This window comes from Trematosphaeria pertusa, assembly GCF_010094035.1.
Source record: "Trematosphaeria pertusa strain CBS 122368 unplaced genomic scaffold BU26scaffold_11, whole genome shotgun sequence".
Classification (NCBI taxonomy): Eukaryota; Fungi; Ascomycota; class Dothideomycetes; order Pleosporales; family Trematosphaeriaceae; genus Trematosphaeria; species Trematosphaeria pertusa.
Window position 1 is genome coordinate 292,259 of NW_022987222.1, and position 26,247 is coordinate 318,505.

General features: G+C 54.5%; 13 protein-coding genes across 13 annotated transcripts; 9 read left to right on the forward strand and 4 right to left on the reverse strand.

Moving 5' to 3' along the window:
* Positions 1 to 2,369: 2,369 nt before the first annotated feature.
* On the forward strand, positions 2,370 to 3,890 carry BU26DRAFT_431613 (uncharacterized protein; the record flags this gene model as incomplete). The annotated part of the gene is made up of 6 exons (XM_033823937.1): positions 2,370 to 2,562; positions 2,699 to 2,766; positions 2,823 to 3,115; positions 3,243 to 3,329; positions 3,383 to 3,450; positions 3,502 to 3,890. 6 exons carry the CDS (start codon positions 2,370 to 2,372, stop codon positions 3,888 to 3,890), a joined length of 1,098 nt encoding a protein of 365 aa, XP_033680875.1.
* A 346-nt stretch (positions 3,891 to 4,236) lies between these two features.
* BU26DRAFT_521415 (V-type ATPase) lies at positions 4,237 to 6,824 on the forward strand. The gene is made up of 8 exons (XM_033829522.1): positions 4,237 to 4,517; positions 4,575 to 4,614; positions 4,685 to 4,706; positions 4,754 to 4,802; positions 4,852 to 4,936; positions 4,986 to 5,653; positions 5,704 to 6,603; positions 6,657 to 6,824. The coding sequence occupies exons 1-8, from the start codon at positions 4,257 to 4,259 to the stop codon at positions 6,711 to 6,713; spliced, it is 2,082 nt and encodes a 693-aa protein (XP_033680876.1). The 5' UTR covers positions 4,237 to 4,256; the 3' UTR covers positions 6,714 to 6,824.
* Positions 6,825 to 7,077: 253 nt separating this feature from the next.
* On the forward strand, positions 7,078 to 9,857 carry BU26DRAFT_521416 (dynamin-2). Its single transcript, XM_033829523.1, has 6 exons — positions 7,078 to 7,119; positions 7,186 to 7,255; positions 7,324 to 7,418; positions 7,485 to 8,241; positions 8,297 to 9,197; positions 9,250 to 9,857. The coding sequence occupies exons 1-6, from the start codon at positions 7,100 to 7,102 to the stop codon at positions 9,501 to 9,503; spliced, it is 2,097 nt and encodes a 698-aa protein (XP_033680877.1). The 5' UTR covers positions 7,078 to 7,099; the 3' UTR covers positions 9,504 to 9,857.
* Positions 9,858 to 9,862: 5 nt separating this feature from the next.
* On the forward strand, positions 9,863 to 11,391 carry BU26DRAFT_57832 (uncharacterized protein). The gene has a single exon (XM_033834424.1). The coding sequence runs from the start codon at positions 10,222 to 10,224 to the stop codon at positions 11,026 to 11,028; it is 807 nt and encodes a 268-aa protein (XP_033680878.1). The 5' UTR covers positions 9,863 to 10,221; the 3' UTR covers positions 11,029 to 11,391.
* Positions 11,046 to 11,709, reverse strand: BU26DRAFT_521418 (uncharacterized protein). The gene is made up of 2 exons (XM_033829524.1): positions 11,473 to 11,709; positions 11,046 to 11,378 (listed from the first exon to the last, which is right to left on the reverse strand). Exons 1-2 carry the CDS (start codon positions 11,659 to 11,661, stop codon positions 11,133 to 11,135), a joined length of 435 nt encoding a protein of 144 aa, XP_033680879.1. The 5' UTR covers positions 11,662 to 11,709; the 3' UTR covers positions 11,046 to 11,132.
* Positions 11,710 to 12,277: 568 nt separating this feature from the next.
* Positions 12,278 to 15,720, forward strand: BU26DRAFT_432390 (uncharacterized protein; the record flags this gene model as incomplete). Its single annotated transcript, XM_033823973.1, has 3 exons — positions 12,278 to 12,529; positions 12,588 to 15,084; positions 15,131 to 15,720. The coding sequence occupies 3 exons, from the start codon at positions 12,278 to 12,280 to the stop codon at positions 15,718 to 15,720; spliced, it is 3,339 nt and encodes a 1,112-aa protein (XP_033680880.1).
* Positions 15,721 to 16,108: 388 nt separating this feature from the next.
* BU26DRAFT_461255 (UPF0047-domain-containing protein) lies at positions 16,109 to 17,327 on the forward strand. The gene is made up of 2 exons (XM_033825060.1): positions 16,109 to 16,341; positions 16,451 to 17,327. The coding sequence occupies exons 1-2, from the start codon at positions 16,136 to 16,138 to the stop codon at positions 16,878 to 16,880; spliced, it is 636 nt and encodes a 211-aa protein (XP_033680881.1). The 5' UTR covers positions 16,109 to 16,135; the 3' UTR covers positions 16,881 to 17,327.
* Positions 17,328 to 17,738: 411 nt separating this feature from the next.
* On the reverse strand, positions 17,739 to 18,731 carry BU26DRAFT_607183 (uncharacterized protein; the record flags this gene model as incomplete). The annotated part of the gene is made up of 1 exon (XM_033835730.1): positions 17,739 to 18,731. The coding sequence occupies exon 1, from the start codon at positions 18,531 to 18,533 to the stop codon at positions 17,739 to 17,741; it is 795 nt and encodes a 264-aa protein (XP_033680882.1). The 5' UTR covers positions 18,534 to 18,731.
* On the forward strand, positions 18,634 to 19,416 carry BU26DRAFT_57943 (uncharacterized protein). Its single transcript, XM_033834449.1, has one exon. The coding sequence runs from the start codon at positions 18,733 to 18,735 to the stop codon at positions 19,195 to 19,197; it is 465 nt and encodes a 154-aa protein (XP_033680883.1). The 5' UTR covers positions 18,634 to 18,732; the 3' UTR covers positions 19,198 to 19,416.
* A 134-nt stretch (positions 19,417 to 19,550) lies between these two features.
* Positions 19,551 to 20,336, reverse strand: BU26DRAFT_607184 (uncharacterized protein; the record flags this gene model as incomplete). Its single annotated transcript, XM_033835731.1, has 1 exon — positions 19,551 to 20,336. The coding sequence occupies one exon, from the start codon at positions 20,334 to 20,336 to the stop codon at positions 19,635 to 19,637; it is 702 nt and encodes a 233-aa protein (XP_033680884.1). The 3' UTR covers positions 19,551 to 19,634.
* Positions 20,337 to 20,415: 79 nt separating this feature from the next.
* Positions 20,416 to 21,882, reverse strand: BU26DRAFT_521421 (uncharacterized protein). Its single transcript, XM_033829525.1, has 3 exons — positions 21,161 to 21,882; positions 20,879 to 21,046; positions 20,416 to 20,794 (listed from the first exon to the last, which is right to left on the reverse strand). The coding sequence occupies exons 1-3, from the start codon at positions 21,509 to 21,511 to the stop codon at positions 20,666 to 20,668; spliced, it is 648 nt and encodes a 215-aa protein (XP_033680885.1). The 5' UTR covers positions 21,512 to 21,882; the 3' UTR covers positions 20,416 to 20,665.
* Positions 21,793 to 23,622, forward strand: BU26DRAFT_521422 (uncharacterized protein). Its single transcript, XM_033829526.1, has one exon. It carries the CDS (start codon positions 21,916 to 21,918, stop codon positions 23,332 to 23,334), a length of 1,419 nt encoding a protein of 472 aa, XP_033680886.1. The 5' UTR covers positions 21,793 to 21,915; the 3' UTR covers positions 23,335 to 23,622.
* A 1,739-nt stretch (positions 23,623 to 25,361) lies between these two features.
* BU26DRAFT_507557 (uncharacterized protein) lies at positions 25,362 to 25,664 on the forward strand (the record flags this gene model as incomplete). Its single annotated transcript, XM_033827006.1, has 1 exon — positions 25,362 to 25,664. One exon carries the CDS (start codon positions 25,362 to 25,364, stop codon positions 25,662 to 25,664), a length of 303 nt encoding a protein of 100 aa, XP_033680887.1.
* Positions 25,665 to 26,247: the final 583 nt, after the last annotated feature.

A 26,247-nucleotide genomic window follows, 5' to 3' on the forward strand; every position in this document is an offset into this window, starting at 1 on the left:
ACCTAGCTGCGATCGGTGAAGTGTGTCTCAGAGCACCTCCAACGTGCCTTGCAGCCTGTGCGGCCGGCTCTAGTTTACCATGTCTACTATTGATCTCACAGTTAGTCTATCGGATAGCGTTCTGTATAAATTGGCCGGAGCGGCGATGACAGGATGGAGCACACGAACGAGCATTGCAAGCTGCCTTCCAAAGCCAGTGAGTGTTTCAATTTCGACATCGATATCCATCTTCAACTCGATCTGCGTCTTATCCTCTTTGAATATCCCTCCTCTTTGAATACCCTCAACACCTCAAGTTCTCTCATACTCGCTTTTCGGGCTTTGCTCTCTTCTTTCACTGGTCACCACCATGGGCGTTATGCAGGTATGTTCTACGTGCAGACAGCAATCTCTTCGGCCTCGGCAGTGGATTCCTGAAAGCCATGTAAACTGGCATTCAGGAGACTCTGTGCCGGATCTAACAGACTGTGCTTGCACTATTTCGCTTCCATGTTGTAACACTGCTAACACTACCCAAAGAGTAGCTTTCCTCCACCGCCCAAGTGCCCAGTATGCGGACAACCGAAACTGGATGGTCACTCATGCTCCTCTAGCAGCAACACTCCAACTTCCAGCTCCGGTGGCTCGCACAGTTCCTAAGATATGAATCCATCTCGATCGAATGGCACCTCACAGAAGCGATCCATAGTCCGTCGGCCCCATTCCGCGAATGTGGATCGATAATCTCGTGTGGACTTTCCCTTCCTTCGCAAGGCAGACTTTGAAAATGCCAACATGGACTCTCGGGCCGGTATCGACAAACCTAGCTTCCCGCGATACTCGCGCCACACGTCGAAGGAGCGAAGGCTCGGCAGGTGGCGCAAGTATCGTAGAGCCACTGGCACCCGACGCCGATGCGGCCGTTTCAGTATCCGCGCGCCGCTCGTCGCGAAAACTTTCCCGATAAACGTGTACGCTTAAATGCAGTTAGGGATTTCGGGGTATAGTTTGGCTCACCTAACGGGAATACACGGCTGACTTGGGCCAGGAGTACTCGGGGCCCAGGCACCACCAGGCCAAGCCTCGTCCATCAAGTTGCATCGCATGTGGGGGTTGAGACATACGATTTCTTATTCGTCTTTCACTTTTAATGTTTCTCGTCTAATTTCCGTTCTGTCCATTCGCCGTCGCCCTTCTGCACGCTTGCAGGATTCGTTACAATTCCCTGAATCGGTTGCTTCTCGTCTAAGCCATCTCATTCTGCCTTCATGTCTGTTGCGGCCTTTACTTGGCCGTCTATCTTGGCCCACCTTCATTCTTTCATATACGAATTAACGTCTGCTGTGCCTAATAAGTCACAGAATGATAATAATCCTTAATTCGCCCGAGAGGTCTTTCATAGAGAGCCAACAATCTCTCAGGCAGTGTGGCTATTCGATTCCATCATTCATTAAAACTTCGCCGGGGCTCCAGGAGGAACCAACCTTCTTTAGAACCACTATGTCTTCTCTGCTGTAAACTTCGGTCCAGGGTCCTTGCAGCTTTCCCAATCAAGGAACTCGCCGTGTTCAGAAAAGGACACATTTCTGGCTATGCTGAGTTTCCGTGACCTTTTCGACCTGCCGCATCGCCCCGGACTTAGCCATGCCTTCTAAAACCCGCGCCTTGTTAGCCAAGACGATGATCTTGCTATGGCATCCAGGGAGTGAGGGACCACAGCCCTTTCGACCACTGCTTCAGGAAAACATGCGAGCCGGCTGTTCCGACTTCTCAAAGTCTATCACGAGGTATGGGGGTTGCTGACCCCCGGAAGCTGTGGGCGAAGCTCCCAACACAGGGTAGGACGACCCCGCGACGTATCCATGGTCCGGATGGCTTGTCTCGCCATTTGATCCACAGTCGTACCATCAACATTCCCCATATCTACCCATTCAAAACACTCGAAATCAAACAACGTGCCTCTCAGTTGCAAAGTCGGACTCGAAGTTTCTAGTCGGGTGCGGAAGGTATCACATGCCAAAGGATCCACGTAATAGCAATTTGCTCACGTCTCCCTTTGCTATTCGACGTTCAGGCTTGGGTCACCATCGAACAGTCGGCAAAGTTCTTTCAGCGCATTTTCGCAGCCCACATCACACATCACCATTGTATGGTTGATGCTCCGCATCCCACAATTCGTTGCTCATGACGTCCTCACTACCCCCAGAGTCTAGACTAGCTAGCTTAGACTCATCCCAGTCTGTACATAAAGCCGCTGAGCAAAACTAGATGAGAGCAATGGCGATCCCTCCCTCTTTGCCAACATCCTGCTCGACGACAAGCCCACATAAAATCCAATTCTTCAGCGATTCCAGACCCTTGTGTTCACGTGGGTGGCAACAGCAGACAATATGCACACCCACGACCCAAGCTGGGTTGTATTCTCTTCGAAGGCAGCGGCAAACATCGGCTTTCAGGCACTCATCCCAGCCGTTATATTCTTCTCTATCGCTCTGGTTACGGTGATACTCAGGTGGTACTCTCGGGCTTGCTTGTCAAGTAAAGCGGGAACAGAGGATGTCCTCGTGACTGTTGCCTTGGTTGGTACCTTCTCTACTTCGGATGAGACAGTCATTTAAGAGCGCTAGATCCTCTCAATGGCAATGAGCGGTGTTGTGGCCGGAGGTTAGTAACTCGCCGCCGTTAGAAATGAGGCAAAAAAGCTAACCATAGCACGTAGAATTTCACATCGACACGGATAACACCAACGATGAAGTGCGCTCCTCCTCCCTCGAGACAATGATGAAGGTAACTCTTCTCCCCCCTCGTAGTACGCATCCTTGATTCCGCGCTCACCCACCAAGCTCGTCTTCGCCCAATCACTCTTCTACCAACTTTCCATCAACCTTGTCAAAGCCTCCATCGTCTTCCAATACCTCCGCCTCTTCTCCTTTATATCACCCGTCATCCGCTGGACCTGCTTTACCTATCTCTTCGTCATCTTCTCCGCCGCCGCATGGGGTGCCCTCGGCGTCGTGTTCATGTGCAGGCCGGTGCAGAAGTACTGGAAAGCGCAAATTCCGGGGGAGTGTACTGATCCTGAAAGACACTTTTGGTCGAATGCGATCATTGGGATTGTGCTGGACTTTGCGATATGGTACGTATGTCACATTCCGCGTCAACTCGCCCTGTTCCTCGTTGTAGCAAGGCTTGCCCTGAAGCCCTTCGATTGATCTACCCCTGAGATTCAAGACTCTTTCTAACGTGGACTGCAAACTGTGCAGGGTGTTACCTATGCCAGTGATCGGGAGGTTGAAATTGCCGAAGAAGCAGAAAATGGGGTTGGTGGGTGTATTTGGACTAGGTGGATTGTGAGTTGTGACGACTGGAGGGTAGGAATCTGTCACTAATGTTGAATTCGTAGCATTTGCATCGTTTCCATCCTGCGTCTTGCACTGGTTAATGGTGCTGCAGAAGCGGGAGAGGTGACTAGTAAGTTCCATCTGGTTCTTTCGTATATACCGGGCATTAATCAATCCCTAGAACCCGGTACCCACGCCATCCTCTGGTCCACTATCGAAGTCAATGTGGCCATCATCTGCGCGTCTTTGCTTGTTATGAAACCGCTATTTGTCCGGCTGTGGCCCAGAATGATGATCGAGCCGCCCAGCGCCCGGGACGATTCGAAGGCCTTCTTCATCTGGGCGACGGCGACGACGTTGAATGAAACAGTATTGGACTTGCGGAGTGAGGATGGGCTTGAAGGGAGGGTTGGAAGAGAGGAGAGATATGTGGGGTTGAGGAAGAAGGGGACTGGGCCGGAAAGTATGATGGAGACGGGTAAGAGTACAAGTGAGAGACATGAAGAAAGTGATGATGTTATTTGGCCGAGTCGGACGCTTGATTCTGGAAGGACTTTGGGGAGTTTCTGACGCTTCGGTCTGCTTAACACGCCTTGAAACATGTAACATAATGTTCATCGCTTTCGAAGATATTGTTGTTTGCGATATCTGTAGGGGTGTGCCTGGTGTAGGGACAGAGCGTCCACATGTCCGCTATAGCACGTAAAAATGAGCGGGGAATTAGCTGTGTTACAGCATACTCTTCGAGATTCTAGTTCCTTAATCTTGTGACTGGTTTGCGAGATTGGTGTTCACTGAAAGCTGAAGGGCTGCTGTCCAGCCAGATCCGGGGAGCTTGTGCACAGACCACCTCAAGCGGCAGGCGGCGTCATCTGCACAGCAACAGCTTCGCCTAGATACAGATCCACACTCTCTAATCTCCACCATCTTCGTTGCATGCTTGGTCTGCGGCCACGCCTCAAAGCCCGACCTTCCCTCCTCGATCTCGTCCGCCGAAACAACATCGACGACATCTCGCAGTCGCCGGCTCGCCTGCACCCGCTCGACGCAGACCCGCGCCCGCTGCAGATACCGCTCCCGAAGAGCCCTGGTATCCCACCGCAGCAAGAGGTTGAGATTGTCGTTAGCCCGCCGCCATACAGTCTGAAGGAAGAGAATAGCAAGAAAGGAACGAAAGAGGAATTGAAGATGGGTCCTGTGAGTTTTGCGACGTGGAGGCGTGAAGGGTGGGAGAGCTGACGGCGGGGTTTGTAGAAGCAGCAGAAGCAGCAGATTGATGGCGAGGAGCAGCATGGTACTTTTATTCCCCGCTATCATGCTCTGTAATGGAGCTTCCATGAAGAGAATTCTAACATTGTCTGCAGGAACCGTCTACTCCGTCTCCGGGTACGTCACCGCTTTCGCGATATGGAAGCACATACTGATACCCCCAGGCCCGTCATCGTGGCTGAGAACATGACTGGATGTGCTATGTACGAGCTTGTAGGTGGCATGCTGGAGCTTAAATCGCATCTGATGCTGATGGATCCAGGTCCGCGTCGGCCATGAGAACCTTGTCGGAGAAGTCATTCGACTTGAGGCTGATAAGGCTACGATGCAGGTCTACGAGGAGACTGGTATGCTGCCACAATAAATGACAGAAATTCTAGGCTGATCGCTTTGCAGCTGGTCTAACTGTCGGCGACCCTGTGTACAGATCGGGAAAACCACTGTCTGTCGAGCTTGGACCGGGTCTCATGGAGACCATCTACGACGGTATCCAGCGTCCTCTCAGAGCCATCTCGGTCGAGGCAGACAGTATCTACATCCCCCGCGGTATCTCTATCCCGGCTCTTGACCGCGAGAAGAAGTGGGACTTCACACCGGGCAAGTACAAGGTCGGTGACCACATTACTGGAGGTGATGTCTTTGGTAGTGTTGTCGAGAACAGTCTCCTCAGCGACCACAAGATTTTGCTGCCCCCGCGCGCTCGCGGAACCATCACTCGCCTCGCGGACAAGGGCAGCTACACGGTCGATGAGAAGATCCTGGAGCTTGAGTTCAACGGCGTCAAGACCGAGTACAGCATGATGCACCAGTGGCCCGTCCGTGTGCCCCGCCCGTCTTCCGAGAAGCTCTCGTCTGACCAGCCGCTCATTGTTGGTCAACGTGTGCTCGACGCTCTTTTCCCTAGCGTGCAGGGCGGTACTGTGTGCATTCCTGGTGCTTTCGGATGCGGAAAGACTGTCATTAGTCAGTCGTTGTCCAAGTTCTCCAACAGTGACATCATTGTTTACGTTGGCTGCGGGGAAAGGGGTAACGAGATGGCTGAAGTGTTGATGGATTTCCCTGAGGTGAAGTCATGTGTACTGAAACAGGAGGTTACTGGCTAATTTGTGTACAGCTTACCATCGAGGTCAACGGCAAGAAGGAGCCTATCATGAAGCGAACGACGCTGATTGCCAACACTTCCAACATGCCTGTGGCTGCTCGAGAAGCCTCTATTTACACGGGAATTACGGTGGCCGAGTATTTTCGCGATCAAGGAAAGGACGTGGCCATGATGGCTGACTCGTCCTCTCGATGGGCTGAGGCGCTTCGTGAAATTTCCGGCCGGCTGGGAGAAATGCCTGCTGATCAAGGTTTTCCGGCTTACTTGGGCGCTAAGCTTGCCTCCTTCTACGAGCGTGCCGGTCGCGTTACTGCTCTCGGAAGCCCCGAGCGGCATGGCAGTGTCAGTATTGTCGGTGCTGTTAGTCCTCCCGGCGGTGATTTCTCGGATCCTGTTACCAGCAGTACGCTTGGTATCGTCCAGGTCTTCTGGGGTCTCGACAAAAAGCTCGCCCAGCGGAAGCACTTTCCTTCGGTCAACACATCGATCAGTTACAGCAAGTACACCACCCCGCTAGACAAGTTCTACGCACAGAACAACCCCGAGTTCCCGCGGCTACGCGACCGAATCAAGGAGCTGCTCACCACGTCAGAGGATCTCGACCAGGTGGTGCAGCTGGTGGGTAAATCTGCTTTGGGCGACCCGGATAAGATTACGCTTGATGTGGCGGGCTTGATCAAGGAAGACTTCCTGCAGCAGAACGGTTACTCAGACTACGATCAATTCTGCCCGCTGTGGAAGACGGAATGGATGATGAAGAACATGATGGCATTCCATGACGAGGCACAGAAGGCAGTTGCGCAGGGCCACAGCTGGGCGAAGATTCGCGACTCGACAGCAGAGATCCAGAGCCAGCTGCGCAGCATGAAGTTCGAGGTGCCTAGCGACGGCGAGGAGAAAATCACCAAGAAGGTAAGCTTCGCGAACACGATGTTGCGTGAGATGTTGAGCTAACTATTGTCCAGTACGAGGAGCTGATGCAGAGGATGATGGACAAGTTTGCGTCGGTTGTGGATGAGTGAGGAAGGTATGGACTGCGGAAGGATTGCATAGCGTACCTGTCTCGTGTATTTTGCCCGGACGGACCATAGACTGAGGACTGTACATGAAGAAATGTTGATGCCTGGTTTGGCTGACGACGCGTGAACGTGGCCGGTGACCCTCGTCATCTGGCGTTGGCGAGGAAGTTTCGCTGTGTGGCTGAGGCGGCCGCCACCTGTCTCTAATCCTTGTCCGTCTGTGCACCTTGACGTTCGCAACTCCAAGGGCTACGACACAACGCCCCAGAATACAACACCGAGCCTGCAACAGCCCAACGCTCTTACATATACCCTGCCCTGCGCCGCCGGACACCATCGCTATTAGTACTGTTTCTGCGCTTTTACACAACCTCACGCTCTCGCCTGCCATGGCGGTGAACCCGACTGCGTAAGTTGTCCCTATTCCGACAGCCCCTCGGGGGTGCATGCGGAATGCTAACCAGCGTCGCTGCAGCATCAACGTGAACGACCCGGGCCTTATCACACTCGTCAACAAGCTCCAGGATGTCTTCACAACAGTAGGGGTACGTCGCAGCCCTCTCCGCACCCACCGCCGCGATAAGAGCTTCGCGCATACTGATGCCTTGCTCAGGTCCAAAACCCGATAGACCTGCCTCAGATCGTCGTCGTAGGATCGCAATCCAGCGGAAAGAGTTCTGTGTTGGAGAACATTGTGGGGCGCGACTTGTGAGTCCTGGAACCTGCCAAACAATGGTTGGCATCGCGGCCGCATTACTGACAAGCGTCATGTAGCCTGCCTCGAGGAACCGGCATTGTTACCCGAAGACCGCTCGTCCTCCAGCTCATCAACCGACAACCCGCGCACAAGCCGCAGACAAATGGCGTCAAGGAGGAGGAGGAAGTCAAGACGTCGGACGCACAGTCTAACCCACACGAGTGGGGAGAATTCCTGCACATCCCCGGTCAGAAATTCTTCGACTTCAACAAGATAAGAGAAGAGATTGTGCGGGAGACGGATTCTAAGACTGGGCGCAATGCGGGCATTTCCCCAGCTCCCATCAACCTGCGGATATACTCGCCGAACGTCCTAACTCTCACGCTAGTCGATCTGCCTGGCTTGACCAAGGTACCTGTGGGAGACCAGCCGCGGGATATTGAGCGCCAGATCAAGGAGATGGTTCTGAAGCACATTACCAAGCCCAACGCTATAATACTGGCCGTTACCGCCGCGAACACCGATTTGGCCAACTCGGACGGTCTGAAGCTGGCGCGAGAGGTAGATCCGGAGGGACAGCGAACAATCGGTGTGCTGACCAAGGTCGACTTAATGGACGAGGGCACAGACGTTGTGGATATCTTGGCTGGTCGCATCATTCCGCTGCGATTGGGCTACGTTCCGGTCGTCAACCGAGGACAGAGGGATATCGAGAACAAGAAGGCTATTTCGTATGCGCTAGAGCATGAGAGGAATTTCTTCGAGACGCACAAGGCGTACCGGAACAAGGCTGCTTATTGCGGCACGCCCTATCTGGCTCGCAAGCTGAACCTGGTAGGTTTCCATTACCAGAATAAACGAGGAAAGGGAGCGGAGCTAACATCTTCAGATCCTCATGATGCACATTAAGCAGACTCTCCCAGACATCAAAGCCCGCATCGCATCCTCTCTCCAGAAGTACCAAGTCGAGCTCGCTCAGCTGGGCGACTCCCTGCTTGGCAACAGCTCGAACATCGTTCTGAACATGATTACCGAGTTCAGCAATGAATACCGGGGGGTTCTGGAAGGAAACAACCAGGAACTGTCAGCAACGGAGCTGTCAGGTGGTGCTCGTATTTCGTTCGTTTACCACGAGCTGTACGCCAACGGTGTCAAGGCCGTGGACCCCTTCGACCAGGTCAAGGATGTCGATATCCGCACCGTTCTCTACAACTCCTCTGGTTCATCGCCCGCGCTTTTCGTCGGAACCACGGCTTTCGAACTCATCGTGAAGCAGCAGATCAAGCGATTAGAGGATCCAAGTCTCAAGTGCGTGAGCCTAGTGTATGACGAACTGATTCGTATCCTCGGCCAGCTCCTCAACAAACCCACCTTTAGGCGCTACCCCGGGCTCAAGGAGAAGCTGCACCAAGTGGTCGTTTCGTTCTTCAAGAAGGCCATGGACCCGACCAACAAGCTTGTCAAAGACCTCGTTGCAATGGAGTCTTGCTACATCAATACCGGACACCCGGACTTTATCAACGGTTCGCGCGCCATGGCCATCGTTCACGAGCGACACAACGCTGCGAAACCGACGCAGGTGGATCCTAAGACCGGAAAGCCGCTGCCGCCCGCTGTGCCGCCGCGGTCGTCATCGCCGAGCCTGGATGGGAATGAGAGCGGCGGCTTCTTCGGCTCATTTTTCGCCAGCAAGAACAAGAAGAAGATGGCGGCTATGGAGCCCCCGCCGCCCACGCTCAAGGCCTCAGGAACGCTGTCTGAGAAGGAGGCGCAAGAGGTTGAAGTCATCAGTATGTATCTACATGTCATGTCCCTCTCACCATTCACTAACGCGTAGCGCAGAGCTCCTGATCACGTCCTACTTCAATATCGTCCGTCGCACCATGATCGACATGGTTCCCAAAGCCATTATGCTGAACCTTGTCTCGTGGACTAAAGAGGAAATGCAGCGCGAACTGCTCGAGAACATGTACAAGACGGAAGAATTGGACGATCTGCTGAAGGAGAGCGAGTACACAGTCAGGAGGCGGAAGGAGTGCCAGCAGATGGTGGAGAGCTTGTCCAAGGCACAGGAGATTGTCAACCAGGTGCAGTGATTGAAATACCCTGGATTCTCTGTTACTGGTACAATTGGGTGTTCGAAATCGAATGCTAATGCGCGCGGATAGGAGGGCTGGGCACTCGAGGAGATGAGGGCGGGGTCCGTGTGGAGGCGAGAGGGCTTAGGGGTCCCGGCATGTTAGATTGGAGCACTGTGCGAATAGACGATTGTGTGTTTGCAAATTGAGCTGAGCTGAGCGGCTTGGGTTTGGCAAATCTGACGCGGTGTCGATAGGGTTGTTGAGTTAGATTTTTGTCTGGCTGCGCTAGCTGCTTCCCCGTTTATATCCATAACACCCAGAATATCTATCAACCGTCTGCCAGGACTCCATTACTCCCTAGGAGCGTTGAATCACAAAAGTAAAATCATTCAACCTTGAGGGAGGCGAAATATCTGCTAGTATCGAAATCGATAATGCTCATGCAGCCAGCCCTACCAGATTATTAATATCGCGATTAGTCTTGGCGTATGGTCCGTGCGCATGTTTTACAGATCTCTCGGTCGCGTTCTTTTTGAACTGCAATACAGGTTGTGGCACAACCCAGCGCTACCAACTGGCGCTTTGCTCGCCTCACTAATACCGCAGCTGTATTGCTTGTCAACTCTGCAACAATGGAGTCAAGTACGCCAAAGACCATGTCGAGCCGGCTCATGACAATGAAGGTAAAGTTATCTGGTCTTGAAAAGCGCACCACGGTATCTCTTTACTGACTATGGATCAGTTCATGCAGCGTTCGGCCGCCAAATCTGCCACATCCTCGCCTTCAACGCCGAGCGGCCCTCCGCCCTCAAAGAAAGTTCGCCTCTCGAATGGTGCGTCTGCGCCAGGTACGCCCGGCACGCCATTGGACCACGAAGTCATACAGAGCGCGCTCGCGGCGGAGGAGAGGAAGAGAGAGGAGGCGCTGTCGAGGGCGGCGGAGAAGAGTGGAGAGACGAAGTGGGTGTTGAGTTTTAAGGAGCCCCAAGATGGAGCTAGGACGCGGGGAATGCAGGTCAGGCAAGCGGGGTTCGCGGTTATTGATGCGGACGATGAGGCGAGCGAAGAGGGGGAAGAGGAAGAAGAGGAGGGGGACAAGGTGGGGAAGAGGGTGTTTGGGGGTGGAGTGCCTAAGAAGGTCGCCCTTGCGGTCAAAGAAGAGGGGTCGGAGAGTGAATCGAGTTCCGACGACGACTCCGACGACGACTTCGACTCGGATGATCCTACCGCGGAGTTGATACGCGAGACGAAGCGCGAGAAGAAGCGTGAGGCTCGAATGGCGCATACGAAAACTGAGCGGGAGACACCGCAGCGGTTCAAAGTTGAGCCGCTGGACGAGGACATGTATCTGGGTGGTCTACAGTCCCTATCCGGAGAACGGAGGCCGCCTTCGAGCAACCTGGCCAACATCGAGTGTCACAGATGTAAGCAGAAGGGGCATTTCATCAAGGATTGTCCGCAGCAGCAGCGAGGTACGCCAAGGGGCTCCGCTGGACGCGGAAGACCTCGGGGAGGGAGGGGGTGGGGTAGGGGACGGTGATGAGGTGAGGACAGAGACATGCTATGAATTGCTGGAGAGCAGAGGTATACAATAGAAGATACCCATCCGAGGGGAGAGGTCATTCGGCACCCTGCACCAGGGACTCAGCCCACCTTCTCCCCGTTCTCGATCAACATGAATTCGTCTCCGACCATCATTTTCATCTGGGAGTCGTCCATGAAGTTCTCGTGGTCGCTGTTTAGCGCTGCGCCCTCCTTGTCGTAAAGGAACTTGGCTAAAGCCAGGTAGTCGGGAAACACAAAGGTGCAAATGGCGTCATATTGTAGCAATTTCGCGTTGTTGTGCATGATATCCTGGATGAGTCTGCGGTCGCGGCCCAAGTGGTACGTCTGCGGTCCCAACAATCAGCTGAAGACACTCGGGGTCAAACACAGCACAAGGGGCTAGCTAGACGATGGATAGCGGTTGGAAGGGCAGCATTACAAGGCTATAGCTTATGATCCCGTGACGCTGCAGTATCGGTACGGCCTTTTGCGCATGATGGTTGTTGTAGTACTCAATGAAGTCCTCGTCTGACATGCCCTCTTTCTTCTTCACGAGAATGGTGGCTTTGACGACCTTCCGGAAGCCCGATGTGTGCGAATAGCCGGCTTCGAAGGCCTTGGGCACCATGATGGACAGCTCGATAGCGGGGATAAATCGTGCAAGAGGCGGGCTCGGTTGCGCTCTCTTTATGGGGGCCCAGGGTCCACTTGTGGAGCTTTATGCTTGGTTATCAGTAGCCGGTACCGAACCATCGGAACGCAGAGCCTCCACCACGTCTCCGCTCAAGGACAGCTTCCGAATTCTTTCGTCCTCAGCCTGCCTCGCCTTCGCCCTGTTTGTCGCTTGCTCGGGTCGGGCAGCCTTCTCGATCGAAGGCTAGGGTCGCCAAACGGGCTGACTGTTGTGTGTTTGGACCTGCTTTGCACGCCCGTCGCCCCGCCAGCACCTCCCGTGGATGAACGCATATTTGGGCACGCGGCTTTTGGGGAAAATAAATCTACTACAGGGCGGACTGTGTGGGACATTCACGACAAACGCGGTGCGAACTGAGGCTCTGGTAGCCTTGTCAATTGCTCCGTACCCAGGGATCCCACGCCCATATTTCTCAGCCGCCACCGCAAGGCCGCTACCTCGCCGCGTATATAAAACGCCAGGCACCCAAGCTGCCTCAGCCTTCCGCATCACGACCTCGCGAAGGACCTTCGCGATTCAGCCTTATCGAACAGCACAATTTGCGGCCAACATGAGCGAGTCGCTCAGTCGGGATGTCGCGAGTCGACCGCGGATCGAGGACCTGGAGCGCCCGGCGCTCGATGATCGCTCGTACAGGATCATCACGCTGCAGAACCAGCTGGAGGTGCTGCTTATACATGACGCGAAGACCGACAAAGCGAGCGCGGCGCTGGATGTGAATGTGGGCAGCTTCAGCGATGAACAGGATATGCCGGGGATTGCACACGCGGTAGAGCATCTGCTGTTTATGGGAACCGAGAAGGTAAGTTTTGCGTGCCTATTTTTGAAGGCGCATCGAGGCTGAGACTGGGGTTACACAGTATCCAGAAGAAAACAACTACAACAAGTACCTGACTTCGCATTCCGGGCACTCGAACGCATATACGGCGTCCACGTCGACAAACTACTACTTCGAGCTCGCCGCATCTTCGTCGACGCCGGCGAGTAGCAAGGCTCCGACTCCCAATGCTACACAGGAGCATCTGCCGATATCGAAGGAGCAGTCGCCTCTTTGGGGAGCGCTTGATCGCTTTGGCCAGTTCTTCATATGTCCTCTTTTCCTCGAGGATACGGTGGACCGGGAGATCAAGGCTGTGGATTCGGAAAACAAGAAGAACCTTCAGATGGACACCTGGAGGCTGCATCAGCTCAACAAATCCTTGTCGAACCCGGAGCATCCCTACAACCACTTTTCCACCGGCAGCTGGACAACGCTGCACGATGATCCTCTCGCACGCGGCGTTGAAATCAGAAAGGCGTTCATGAAATTCCACGCCGAGCATTACTCCGCCAACAGGATGAAGCTCGTCGTTTTGGGCCGCGAGGACTTGGATACCCTGGAGGAGTGGGTCGAAGAGATCTTCTCCAAAGTCCCCAACAAAGACTTGCCCCGGAAGCGATGGGATCATGTTTCGGTTTACACACCCAAGGAACTGCTGATCCAGACTTTCGCTCGACCGGTCTATGACTCGCGGTCCTTGGAGCTCTCATTCTTATACCGCGATGAGGAAGAATTCTACGAGTCGCACCCGGCACGCTATATTAGCCACCTTATCGGACACGAAGGCCCAGGTAGTATTCTTGCTTATATCAAAGCAAAAGGATGGGCAAACGGACTAGGAGCGGGCGGATCATCACTATGCCCCGGTACCGGTCTATTCAATATCAACGTGAAGCTCACCGAAGACGGACTTCAGCACTACAAGGAGATCCTCAAAATTATCTTCCAGTATATCGCTATGGTATGCGAGAAGGAGCCTCAGGAATGGGTGGTGGAAGAGCAGATCAAGATGAGCGAGGTTGAATTCCGCTTTAAGCAAAACAGCGCGCCGAGCAGGACGACGAGCGCTCTGGCATCCGTCATGCAGAGGCCGTACGATCGGAAGCAGATTTTGAGCGGGCCTGCGGTTATCAAGAAGTTTGACCCGAAGCTCATTTCTGAGGCTATGACTTATCTGCGGCCCGACAACTTCCGGTTCACTGTTATCAGTCAGGATTTCCCGGGCGGATGGGATCGGAAAGAGAAGTGGTATGGGACGGAGTACAAGACGGAGAAGATCCCTGAGGATTTCCTCGCTGAACTCAAAGCGGCTTTTGAGAGCAAGGTGCGGCCGGCGGAACTACACTTCCCGCACAAGAACGAGTTTATTCCGAACCGACTTGAGGTTGAGAAGAAATTGGTTCAGGAGCCGCTGAAGACACCGAAGCTGATTAGGAACGACGAGGCTGTCCGGATCTGGTGGAAAAAGGATGACCAGTTTTGGGTACCCAAGGCTAATGTGAATATCCACTTCCGGACGCCGATGGCCCACATCACGCCAAGGGCGGCGGTGCTAACTACCATATACCGCGATCTTGTCAACGACGCTTTGGTGGAATACTCCTATGATGCCGATATCTCTGGCCTTGTCTACGACTTCAACAACCATAGCACTGGTCTGTCGATCACTGTGTCGGGCTATAACGACAAGCTTCACGTTCTGCTAGAGAAGGTGCTCGTCTCGATACGAGACCTCGAGGTACGTGAAGACCGCTTCAAGATCGTTCTCGACCGGATGAGCCGCGGCTTCCGCAACTGGAATTATGGACAGCCTTTCCATCAGGTCGGCACGTATTCGCGCTGGTTCAGGACCGAGCATGCCTTCATGAATGACGAGCTGGCCAAGGAGCTCGAGGGCGTGACGCCGCAGGATGTGCAGCAGTTCTTCCCACAGGTCCTGGCTCAGTGCCACATTGAGGTCCTGGCGCACGGCAACCTCTACAAGGAGGAGGCGTTGAAGATTACCGACCTTGTGGAGAAGACCATTAGGCCGAAGAAGCTTCCTCCCAGCCAATGGCCTATCCGCCGCAGCCTCATCCTCCCCACCGGCAGCAACTTCATCTACGAGCGCCAACTCGTCGACCCCGCAAACGTAAACCACTGTATCGAATACAGTCTCTACCTCGGGAACCGCATGGACCGTACCCTGCGCGCGAAGCAACTCCTCCTCGCCCAGATGACCGACGAGCCCGTCTTCAACCAGCTGCGCACCATCGAGCAGCTCGGCTACGTTGTCTTCTCGGGCCCGGTAGCAGGGAATACATGGGCAGGTTACCGCATCTTGATACAGTCTGAGAAGGACTGCAGGTACCTTGAGGGGAGGATCGAGCATTTCCTTACCAGCTTTGAGAAGATGCTGGATGACATGAGCGAGGAGGACTTTGAGAAGCACAAGGGTGCTGTGATGAGTAAGCGGTTGGAGAAGCTGAAGAACCTCAACCAGGAAGGGAACAGGTTCTGGAATCATATGTTTAGCGACGCATATGACTTTTTGCAATGTATGTCCCCCTCCTCGGAAGATAGGATTCGCCTAACACAGTACAGCCGAAATCGACGCCCAACACGTCGAGCCCCTCACAAAATCTGGCATGAAAGCCTTCTACACGCACTTCATCTCCCCCGCCTCTCCCCATCGCTCCAAGCTCTCCGTGCACCTCATCGCCCAATCCCACGCCAAGCAACCCACCCTCCCCGAAGCCAAGACCCAGGCCCTCACCGTCCTCCGCACGATCTTCACAGAAGAGAAAATCCCCGACTCCACCCCGGAACTCTCCAATCTCCTGCAATCCCGCATCGACGCCTGCACCTCCGCCACCGACATCCCCGAAGCTATCTCCGCGCATCTGACCACGGATCTGAAGCTAGACAGCAAGGAGCAGGTGGATAAGATTATGGATGAGGCGAAGGCGGCGCTGGGACTAGCGGATAGCGGATTGGCGGGCGAGGTCAAGACGCTGGTGGATGTGGATAAGGCGCTGGAGGAGAAGGCGCTGGTGGGGATTGAGGGCGGGCATGCGAGGGAGCCAGTGCTGATCACGGATGTGCATGCTTGGAAGGCGGGGCTGCAGATGAGTACGGGGGTCAGGCCGGTGAGGAATCTGGAGGAGTTCATGGAGGATGCTGCGAAGTTGTGAAAGAGGGAGGGAGGTGAGCAAAAGCGCAGTGTCAATTCTTGAATTGGACGGTTGGTTAATGAGGCGGATAGCTAGCAGGGGAAATGGAAAAGCGTTTTCGGCATTCTGTAGGTAGAGAAAATTCTGTGGGCGGGCACTTACTTTGCTGCGCTCAGCGGACGACGATAGAAGGAGAGTATGCGTATAGGCTTGGTATGTATTGATTAGGTGCGGGGAAGCTGTCTGTCCGCAGTGTTTCGCTTGCATGCCAGCTGTCTCTGCCCTGTCTATCCATTTATTCCTGAATGCCCTGACCTGCTCCATTCCAAAGCGTCCAACACCCCCGCTCGCCTAAACCTTCCCTCGCTACCGCTGCGGACCCACCAATCGCTTCTGACGTCAATCAACCCTCAAGCCCACCTCAACACCAATCTTCATGCCACCACACCAATCAACTACAATCTCCCCTCTCACCACCTTCCTCATACTCACCGCCTTCATACTCGCTTTCTTCCCCGGCGTCTTCCACTCCATCATCTGGGCGCCCTACAACTACGTATTCCCGCCGAACGAACCCCGCGGTCCCACCAGCGTACGCTGCACAGCGCCGAATATCTGTGTTGCGGCACCAACAATGGCCTGGTAGGCTCTCCCTCCCCATATCCCTCCCTCTCAGCATGCATGATAGCCCCTCCACCTCGCCAATCCCACTGCCAATCCCACCGCTAACCCAACCTCCCCCCCCCTCTAGGTTCCAAAAAACCCTCACCCTCCCCCCACAAAGCCGCGGCTCCTACCTCATAACCGACACCATCGTGTCCTCCCTCCCCGAGATAAAATCCTACAAGACCGGCATCCTGCACCTCTTCATACAGCACACGAGCTGCGCGCTCAGCCTGAACGAGAACTGGGACGCCGACGTGCGCGCCGACATGAGCGACGCGCTGGACCGCCTGGTGCCGGAGGACAAGAAGGGCGCGGGGCTGTACCGCCACGACGCCGAGGGCAGCGACGACATGCCCGCGCATGTCAAGAGCGCGCTGGTCGGCGCGAGCGTGAGCGTGCCGATTACGAATGGCAGGCTCGCGACGGGCACGTGGCAGGGCATTTGGTACTTGGAGTTTCGCGCCGCGAGGCATACGAGGAGGGTGGTGGCGACGATTCAGGGGGAGAAGATGTGAGCGGAGCTTGCTTTCTGCGGGAGGAGGTTGGGCGGCGAGGGCGAGCATGGGGGGATATGAGGGCGGTACATAACGAGGTTTGTGGTTAAGACCAGCTGGGGCTGTGACTGGGGCTTTGAACGACGAGGCTGGCATTGTGCTAGCTTAGCATTGAGGGTTATGCTAGGTTGGTAGGCATCAAGGATAGAGAAGGATGCTCTATGAAGGAAGGCTTGAACGAGGGCTTTTGTATCGGACCTATTTGAGGCAATTGCCCATCAAGCTCGCCGACCAATGCCATATTTTCACTAGCGAAATATCCATCTACGAAAAGATCCAAGTCCTTTGAGGGATACAGGGTGGTGACCGCATATCGAACGGATGGGGACACAAGCATGACTTGTGTCATTGTATGAATACAAAGGAGCTCAATTCTCATTGAGGGAATAGTTTGGGTCTATAGTCCTTCCCATCCATGAACATGCCTCTGACTGGGCCACCGAAACTCCGAAATACCATCACTCCGACCACCACGGAACCGCCACGATGGAGACTCCATATGACCCAGATGAAAAGCCCAGAATCGGGAACCAGAAAAGAAGAAATCGCCATAGACCGCCGATGCAAACGCCTTGCTCCAATGCTGAGTATTCGTAAGGGAAGCCGAGTAGGATCGAACCGAAGCAGGAAGGGGTATCACAATTTGTGTGGAGATGCTGGGAAAGCTGGACCTTGGAACTAGGGTGTGGTTTCGACAGAGAGGTTCGCTGGCGCAGGCATACGGTGTCGCTTTGCTATATACTTATGGGGACCAATCGCTTCGGAGTCGAACGAAAAGATGTGCCGAGGCTTGAACGATTCGGAGCTCACCAAGCTCGATCAAAGGCGCTCGAAGGTGAGCATGCCGCTCTCTGCGTTAATTTTCCAGAGCCCCGGCTGGCACTCATTTTCGATCTGATAGAACGACCGCAGATGCCACTCGCCATTGCGCTCCTTGCACCAAAACGGATCATCCGGGAGCGCGTCTGCAGGCTTGATTCTCCGCGCATTGGTGGCACCGCGCTGTATAGCGATCCGCACGTTCTCATTCTGGATCTCATCGCGAGTCGGCACGCGAGGAGCTGCGACTGATGCTGTGGTCGTTACCGGGACCGTGCCGTTCGTGACAGTGTACGTCGTTGCCGCCGGTTGCAGGACAGTCGTCGTAGTGGTGGCGGGATAGGCGTACGAATAGGCGGGAGCAGCAGCGACGCCCGAAGTGTAGTAGTACGACCTCTGGTACGGGTAATAGTAGTTAGCATACACGCCATAGCCACCACTGAGGCCGAGACCGCAGCCGTAGCTGCTGTAGTATGGAGAGTAATAATTGGAGTAAGAATAGGGAGAAAGATAGTTGGAGTAGTCGGAGTAGGTGCTGGTAGACACGTTCGGGCCGTGGTAGAGGGGGTAGATCATGGAATTGGAGGGAGTTACCCCAGGGTAGTAGGCGCCGACCGCCCCGACGCCGTAGCCATAGCCAGCGCCGTAGCCATAGCCATACCCGCCTGGCGCAACACCAGTGGGTGCGGCACCGTTGGGTTGTTGGTGGCTATGGACCAAGAGGCCGCGACGGCCGGGCTGGGGCATGTGAATGTACGAGTGGCGGGGCTTGGGCTGGCCGTAGTCGTCCATCATTCCGATGAATGTGGAGAGTGGTCGCAGGGATGGGAATTCTGTCGTGAATGTTGCAGGAGAGGTCGCAGGGATGGAACTTGCAAGCGGGAGAAGAGCGGTGGGAAGGTGAGTTGAAGGTGGGGGAAAGAGACAGCAGGCAGATGCGAAAAGATTATCGTGTGAGAGGTCCGAGCGGCTTTGATAGCCCAGCTCGGAGCCAATGGCGAGGAGAAGCGGTGGAAGCAGGTGCGAACGATCGGTCAGAGGAAAGAGGAAAGCGCGGTACTGTACTCACCATCGCGGAATTACTCGGCATGGGGACTCTACCCCCAGCGAGATAATTGCCTCCGCCGTATCCATATCCACCAGGGACAACGTTGCGAGACCCATAGCGTCCGCCATAGTACCCGCTGTTCAACAGGCGTCCGCAGGGAGGGCGTGTGTAGTACGAAGACGGATAGTAGGTACGCCGCGGACCATAGCGTCGGACGGGGCGAGGTGCCAGGACCACCTCATCGTGGTAAGAGTCGCTGCAGGCTTCGTACGTACGGCTCCGGTACGTTGTACCGTCGTCGAAGCACATCTTGAGAGGTTGAAGCTGGAAACGAGTTCCGAGAGCGGAAATTGGGTGTTGGGGCGGAAGGTGGACTGGACCGTATGGAGCGGGGTGAAGCGGACAGAGTAAATTGACCAAGCAATCAATAACGCGCGCAGGAAAGCATAAAGAGCAGGCTCCACTCACAGCTGCTCCGAGCGTATTAGATTGGCGTGCGCACCGGATTCCTCGGTTGCAGGCTAACATGTAAGCTCCGAGTGTGCTGTCTTCTCCATGTGTTGTGGACGGTCATTTGGCCGCTCAACAGAATGTAATCCCAAACCTAGTTCTTAACACGCCCGGCCGCAGGCTTACCAAGTAACGGGCCTTCTCACATACTGCCATCTGAAACTTCCCGGACCGCTTGACTATTCGTGCTTTCAAGTAGCAAGGATGTCGCCAGGTGACCGGTTGCGAGCTCCTCGGTTCCTTTCTGTTATGGATACCACTGGGTAACGAAACCCATATGCTTCGCTGTGAGCGCCTCCGTGCAGAGTGCTAGCGTTGTCCGTGAGCGTATTCCCACCTCAAGGTCCAGCACCCTTCCCACTGTTCTTCGGCACAGCACCCGCATCCACAGCCCCCGTCTCCATACCTCTAGATCTACTCTCCCTCGCCTTACTATTCGCCTTCCCCCTCCCAAACAACCTCTTAACCCTCCCCATCACAGGAATCATGCACCTACGCGCAAACCACGGCGTCGCGGAAACACTCGCCACAATCCTCACAGGAAGCAACATCTTCGTGACCGCATACGCCGTCGCAAACTCCACCACCACCCTGACGCCTCCCTCGCCGATATTCCACGCCCTATCCCTCTTCCGCAGCTGGACCTCCATCTCTGCCTCGCTCGCATCCTCATTGCGTATCCAGCCTTTGCGGCGGAAGTATTTGCCAAAGCGCTCAACGCCCTGGAGTACCCATGCGCCTTCAGCGAACCACGAGGGCAGCCAGTGCGTGTAGTGGAAGGTTGCTGCGAGGCCGAGGAGCGGGACGATGGCGGTGAGTTCGTGCAGGATGAGGAAGGAGGTTATATGAGAGAGCGGCGCGGAGGCGAGTGCGTTGGTATATTTGTGGAGGAATCTGGGGAGGCGCCGGTTGAAGCGCTCGATGCGAGATTGGGAGGTTGGCAGAGGAGGTGGTGGGTTTTGGGTAGCGTATCGTCGGGGGAGCTGTTTGTGAGGACAGAGCGGCAGGCGCGTCGGGCGGAGGAGGGTCTTTCTTAGCATCTTGAGTTCCTAGTACACAGTTGAGTACCAGCGATTCTTTTGACGCTGTCAGGAGCTACATTGGAAGCCCGGCGTTGTGCTTTGTGAGAGTTGCGTCAAGTAGCTTGGGATGACGTCCATCGGAACAATGATCCTCCGAAGCTCCGATCCCAGCTCCATTATAGTTGATAGGAGGAGAGAGAGTGTATAGGAGCTGGTACAGACACAATTCATTCATTTTAGACGGAAAATCGATCGATCAAAAAACCCCTGCTCCGTTTTTGTCATCTGGAAATGCGTCTTGAGTGCTACTACATATATACAATTGTTCGCCGTTCCACAAGTCTCATCTATCGCTGTCCAAGCGGCTCATCTGTAATCCTCTGTGATTCTTGCACCTCAGCTGGGTCTCCTCTGGGACCAAGGGGATACGACGTCTGCGGTAGGGACTCAAGATGCTCCCGGTGGTGCTCGTGGGCCTGTATTGATTAGCATTGTTCAATTGATCCTCACATAGCCCAACAGTGGTTGCTGGGACGCCCTTGGAGTAGAGAAAGACTTACAAAAGGAAGGCCGCAATATGTGCACCAGCAAATCTGCGGCTTGTCCACGTTGATGAAGATCTTGGGGTGCCCGAGCGGACCTCCTCCTCCATCGCAAGACACGACCCGCTCCTTGGTCCAGCGGACGGGCTGCTTGTGGATCAATTCGATGGCGGCGTAGGGGCGAGGCTATATGCATCTCGTCAGCCCAATGTCCAACCTTTCCCCTCTTCCGCACATCCTTCAATTGCCGAAATCGCCTATCTTGTTCCAAAGAGAACCTCGTATCGAAATCGGGCGTACCTGATCCTCAAAGATAGTCTGCTCAAACCGCGGGCCCGTCATCGCAATCTCCCTCGGCTGCTGGCTCCGTGACCAAATCGCCTTCCGGTTCGGCCCCTGCCGATTCGGAGCTTGCGTCACCCTCAACTCCTCGCCCTTCTCCTCACTCTCTACCAAGATCTTGTCGAACGATCCCTCTGAAGATGTGGGCGTCGCATTGGTTGCGGAGACATTGGGCTTAGGGTCGCGCGGATGCGGGTCGTTGGCTGGGACCTGATTGACGGTGGTTGCGGGCGACGAAGCGTAGGACGCACGGAGGATCGGGGGAATAGCACGCGCCGTGGTGCGCATACGGAGGGTTCGGGCGAGCATTGTGTCGTGGTAGCGGCAGACGAGCTGCTAGCGGTGGCAGAGCGTTGAGATAGGTCGATGTTGAAGCTCGGAGCAGGAATTGCCAAGACTTTGCTTACGTACGCAGGGCCAGTGACATCGAGTGCGGCGACCCTTAAAAGCTGTTTATCCGCTATGGATATTTGTATGCTCGCTCTGCAGTTTGCTGCAATTTTAGGCTACCCGCGAGCCCATATCAGGATGAAGCCGCTTTGTTTGTGTAGTTGGGGAAAGAGATCTGATTTCGTCTCTCCGCGAGTTCCCTCGATAAGCCTCTCCTCTGAATGGGCTGTTAATATGCCGGTCCAGAAGGTATTGCGGGATTGCGAGGTGTCGAACCGAATCTGTGGCAAAGAGCAGAGGTTGGACACTTCGCAGACTACAGGATGGAGTGCTCCGGACCGCTGCGCCACTGCTCTCCACTCGGCCCTTCGTCTCGAGCTCACGTGCGTATGTTCGTCTCGAATTCCTCATTTAGGGATCTTCTATATAGTATACGCGGCAGCTTTGCCCCCAGTCAGCTCCCCACCAAACGTTACAGTTCCCCGCGGTGTTTTTGCAAGCGAATTAAAAACCTGTGGGATACATCTAACCTGGAATGCACGTCATACATCCGGCTTCTTGTGGGTGACTGGTCATTCTCCAGCATTCCAGAGCCTCACACCAGATCACGTCGACCCTCGAACTTCGCCACTCTTCGAGTTCATCTATTCGCCTCCGCGGACTATCCTCGTTTCACCATGGACACTCTCACCGAGACCGACTTTCGATGGATTGCAGCAACACACGGCCAAATATGGGCTATGAAGAATGATCTGGAGACGCTTGATTTCAGCAACGGACTGGGATATCTGACCCAGCAGCTGAAGACAAGGGACAACATCCAGCGCTTCCTAGCATGGTATTTCCAGCAGCAAGAGGAGGAGCTTAGGCAAGCGCGGGCTACGTCCCGGGACAGGCGAACCGTACCACCAGCAGACATTTTCATGCTGACGATACACGCAACGGACTACACAAAAGAATCGCAAATCCGCTTACTCGAAGAGCATTTGCTTCAAAGCAGAGATTCAGAACTTCCCTTCATAGGGTTGGGCTCTCACCGCGGATACATATACCGACTAGAGCCCTGCGTGTACGCCCTCGAGCCCATCAAGGACCGCGAGCTACTGATTCCAGATTCGAAGGAGTGGGACGCTGCCTGGTGCTCCTTCATTCTCGGCATCAACCTCAACGTCGAGCCTGCAATGAGCAACCGCGCGAAGCCCGCATCGCGGCGAAAGCGTTCTTTTCCGGACAGCGTCCGCGAGGCCTCAAACAAATACAACGTCCTCAAGGGCAACGATGCGACCGGCTTCGTCTTCTGCGTCCTCGGCAATATCCAACACGTCCCACCCGAGCACTGGCACCCCAAACAAACAAACTGGAAGAACATGCCCTGGCGCGATTCGCGGTTCGCGCTCACCGTGAAACTCAACGAAGACGGGTCTGTTGGAGGCGTGTATGCTCTGTACAAGTTCTGGTCTTTTGACGGGGATAGCAAGACGGACAAGGAGCGCGACTGCGATCGAGCGGACTGGCATCCGTTCCCCAGCCTGCCGGAAAGGCTGATCGCAGGGGCTAGGCTTGGCGGAAGCATTACAGACCTACGGTACGGTAAAGAGCTAGAGTTCGACGAGATCATCGACACGGAGAGAGAGATTGTGCTAGCTGTCAAGGATGAAGCGAACAACGCGATAATACGGCAGACGCTGTTGGAAGAAGACCCGAAAGAAGAATGGCAGGACTGGGTGGTTATGGATGATTGAGCTGGCGATGGGCGCATACAAGGATGGGATCTTCTCGGGCAATTCATCGGACATCCCCTGGCGTAATCTTTCTTCCTTGAGCGTTGTCCTTCTTTCCCTTCGCCAGCATGCCTGGGCCCTCGGCCATATGATACCACACTACACTAATAATATGTTGGTAACCGGCGGAATATGGTCTTGTGCCCCATGTAAGCCCTTGTTGTTGTGTATCGATCGAAATGCACCGCAGGATACTACTTAGCTTCCTCTGCTCAAGCCCCTTCATCGGGCCGCAGCGGAACTTTCAGCTCTAAAACACCCCGCTCCCGGACACCACTTAAACTGCCCTTCCACAAAAGCTCTGGGATAATCACTCCATCGATCAATAGCTTCTCCTCGTCCAGAGACTCCCTGTATCAGATCCATCATGATGAATCCTTCCCCTTGACTCTCTCTGTGCAAATAAATCCAAAAGGCAACTACACCAAGTAAGTGCACGGTACGTGGTCCACTTGCGATGCACAAGATGATTCCAAATCCACTTCCTGATCGGGCTGCGGGACACAGGCGGATTACGAATCGACCTTCTCGGGCAAAAAGAAAGGACGCCCATCCTTATGGTACACTGAAGGAGGACGCCTGCTCGTACGCCTCCTCGCGTTCGGTAGCCGCGCTTTCGTACTCCTTTCCGGGCGTTATCGGTCAACGCATTTAATCATCTGAGATGCTGGAATGGTAAGTCCTCACAAGTCGAATCAATCTAATCCCAGAGGGCGAGGAAAGCGCCAGAAAAAATTGATTGTGTCTCCTAAGCTTGGCAGTTGCCCTCACGTACGTACACCGAGCTTGCATAACTGATAGAGCAGCAGTGGAAGGATGCAGGTGGTGCAGGTCGGATTAGGTCCATAATGCGTCAGCCATTCGTCGGATGTGGAGAGACGGTAGGGGAATTCTACGCGTAAGATCTCACCAGTCGAAGCAGAAGCCCAGATAGCGGACACTCATGACTCGGTTTGCTGCATTCACAACTCGCGCGAAGGATTGGCCCTACATCCTCGACGTGGTCTTCTGTCTTCGTGTTGGGCCGGCACGGCGGAATCGGGCGTCCTATAGTTCTTACGGGCTGCAGTCGAATGATATCTGGCTTGCAACAGCAAGGCAATGGTAGCTCCAGCCTCGACTGGACACTAAGGTACTCGTGGCGGCCTATGGTGGAAGATGTGGTGGTTGATGATGCTGAAGGTTACCCGAAGTTAATGTCCCGGCAACGATGCTCCAAGCAAACTCAAAGCTGGCGACAGCATGACGAGTGTTGCAGAATGGATTAACTGCGCGCTTAAACCGGGTATGATTGATCTTGGTCGTCGGGAAGATGGTCGCGAGGACTGCAAGTCGTAAGCCCCACCCCGTATACGGTAAACCCTCACCTATGGCTTCTCTTAACCCACAAGAACGGTGAAGTGCACGATGCACATGTCCCTGAAATATCCATACTGAGCGGTGTTAGGCTTCTCGAAGGAGTCGGCACTATGCGGACAGGGATGCGCTAGCGCGGATTGCGTCGGGACTTATTTGGAATACTCAACCATCCATCCACCGCCTGACACACATCCCGCCGTCGCATGTTTCGGGAGTCCTGGCGCATCCTCTGCATTTATCAGACCCGGGATTTGTCAAATTAGACTGCACACGGCCTGGTGGTTTGGAATAACCGAGATGGCGGTTTGCGATATGGCATCAATTGGTGGGTCGTGCACCTGGATGGAGCACCACTTTTCGCCTTGTCCTTTTGCGATCACGAATCTTGTTGCATGCTAAACACGATCCTCTTATCAAATTGATTCCTTGAGACGGCGCCTGTTTATAATCCTGAGAAAGGCTTTACCGGACCCGGTCGATGTCTCGTGCTCGTCCGTAATGGCGCTTGATCCTGCATGTTAGAAATAGTCCGTGTGGTCAACGGGTGTTCTACACCTTGTCCCTAACGTTAAGTCAAGCGACATATTTACCGCTCCTACCCACCTCTCTGTTTCCCTGGCATCTTCGAGATGTCTTCTACCCCGTCGTCGTCGCCACCTTCCGTCTCCTCGACGCAGTCTTCTCAAGATATGTCCTTGGCACCGCCCCCAAGTCCCTCTTCAATGCATCCATTCCTGCCGCCGTCGCGAGCATCAACCATCACATCATGGACGTCGTCTTTACCTGAGCGAGGTTCACGGTGTCATCCATCCTCCGATCGCGATGCATTATCAAGAGACGCAGCAATCGAAGCTTATCGGCAGCTCAAGCTCGCTCTGTTCTCCAAAGCCCGAAGTCTTTCAGGTCCGGAAATGGAGCGACCGACTTCATAGTCGAGGGCTCGCTATCTCGAATACGGCCGTACGACCATACTGTGACATCCCAAGGAACCGGAATGGCCGCGAGCGAAAAATGAATGCAGAAATCTGATCGCGGTCTATATTCCTATGTCACGACCTTTTCCCGAGGAAGACGATATTCACGTTATCGAACTCTGGCACACCTATCCGCTGCTCGAGAGGTCGGTATTTCGGGGTTAGGGGCGCGCCCATGTAGGATTGCTACACATTCCAACTGCCCAGGAAGCAGAGTTCGCATATGCCCTTGGGTACTCTTTGTTTTCCAACCCAGGCGTTTTCGCAAGATCAGATGTTCTTGGGCGAATGTGGCGGTCATCGAAGATTTGGAATCGGCCCCCGAGAAGCGACGTTTAGCGAATTAAGGTTTCATGGAAGCCATCAGTTGCAATATTAATTTTTCATCTCCTCGAGAGGATTCTCATGTCGGGCAATGCGCGGTGCTTTTCTAGACGTCTCCAAGAACCGGGCTCGGCCCCGCTCGCTCACACTGCGGTATCGACCGCAGCCGTTATCCGACGCATCCTAGCTCAAATATTTCTTGTTGCGGTCTTCCCAT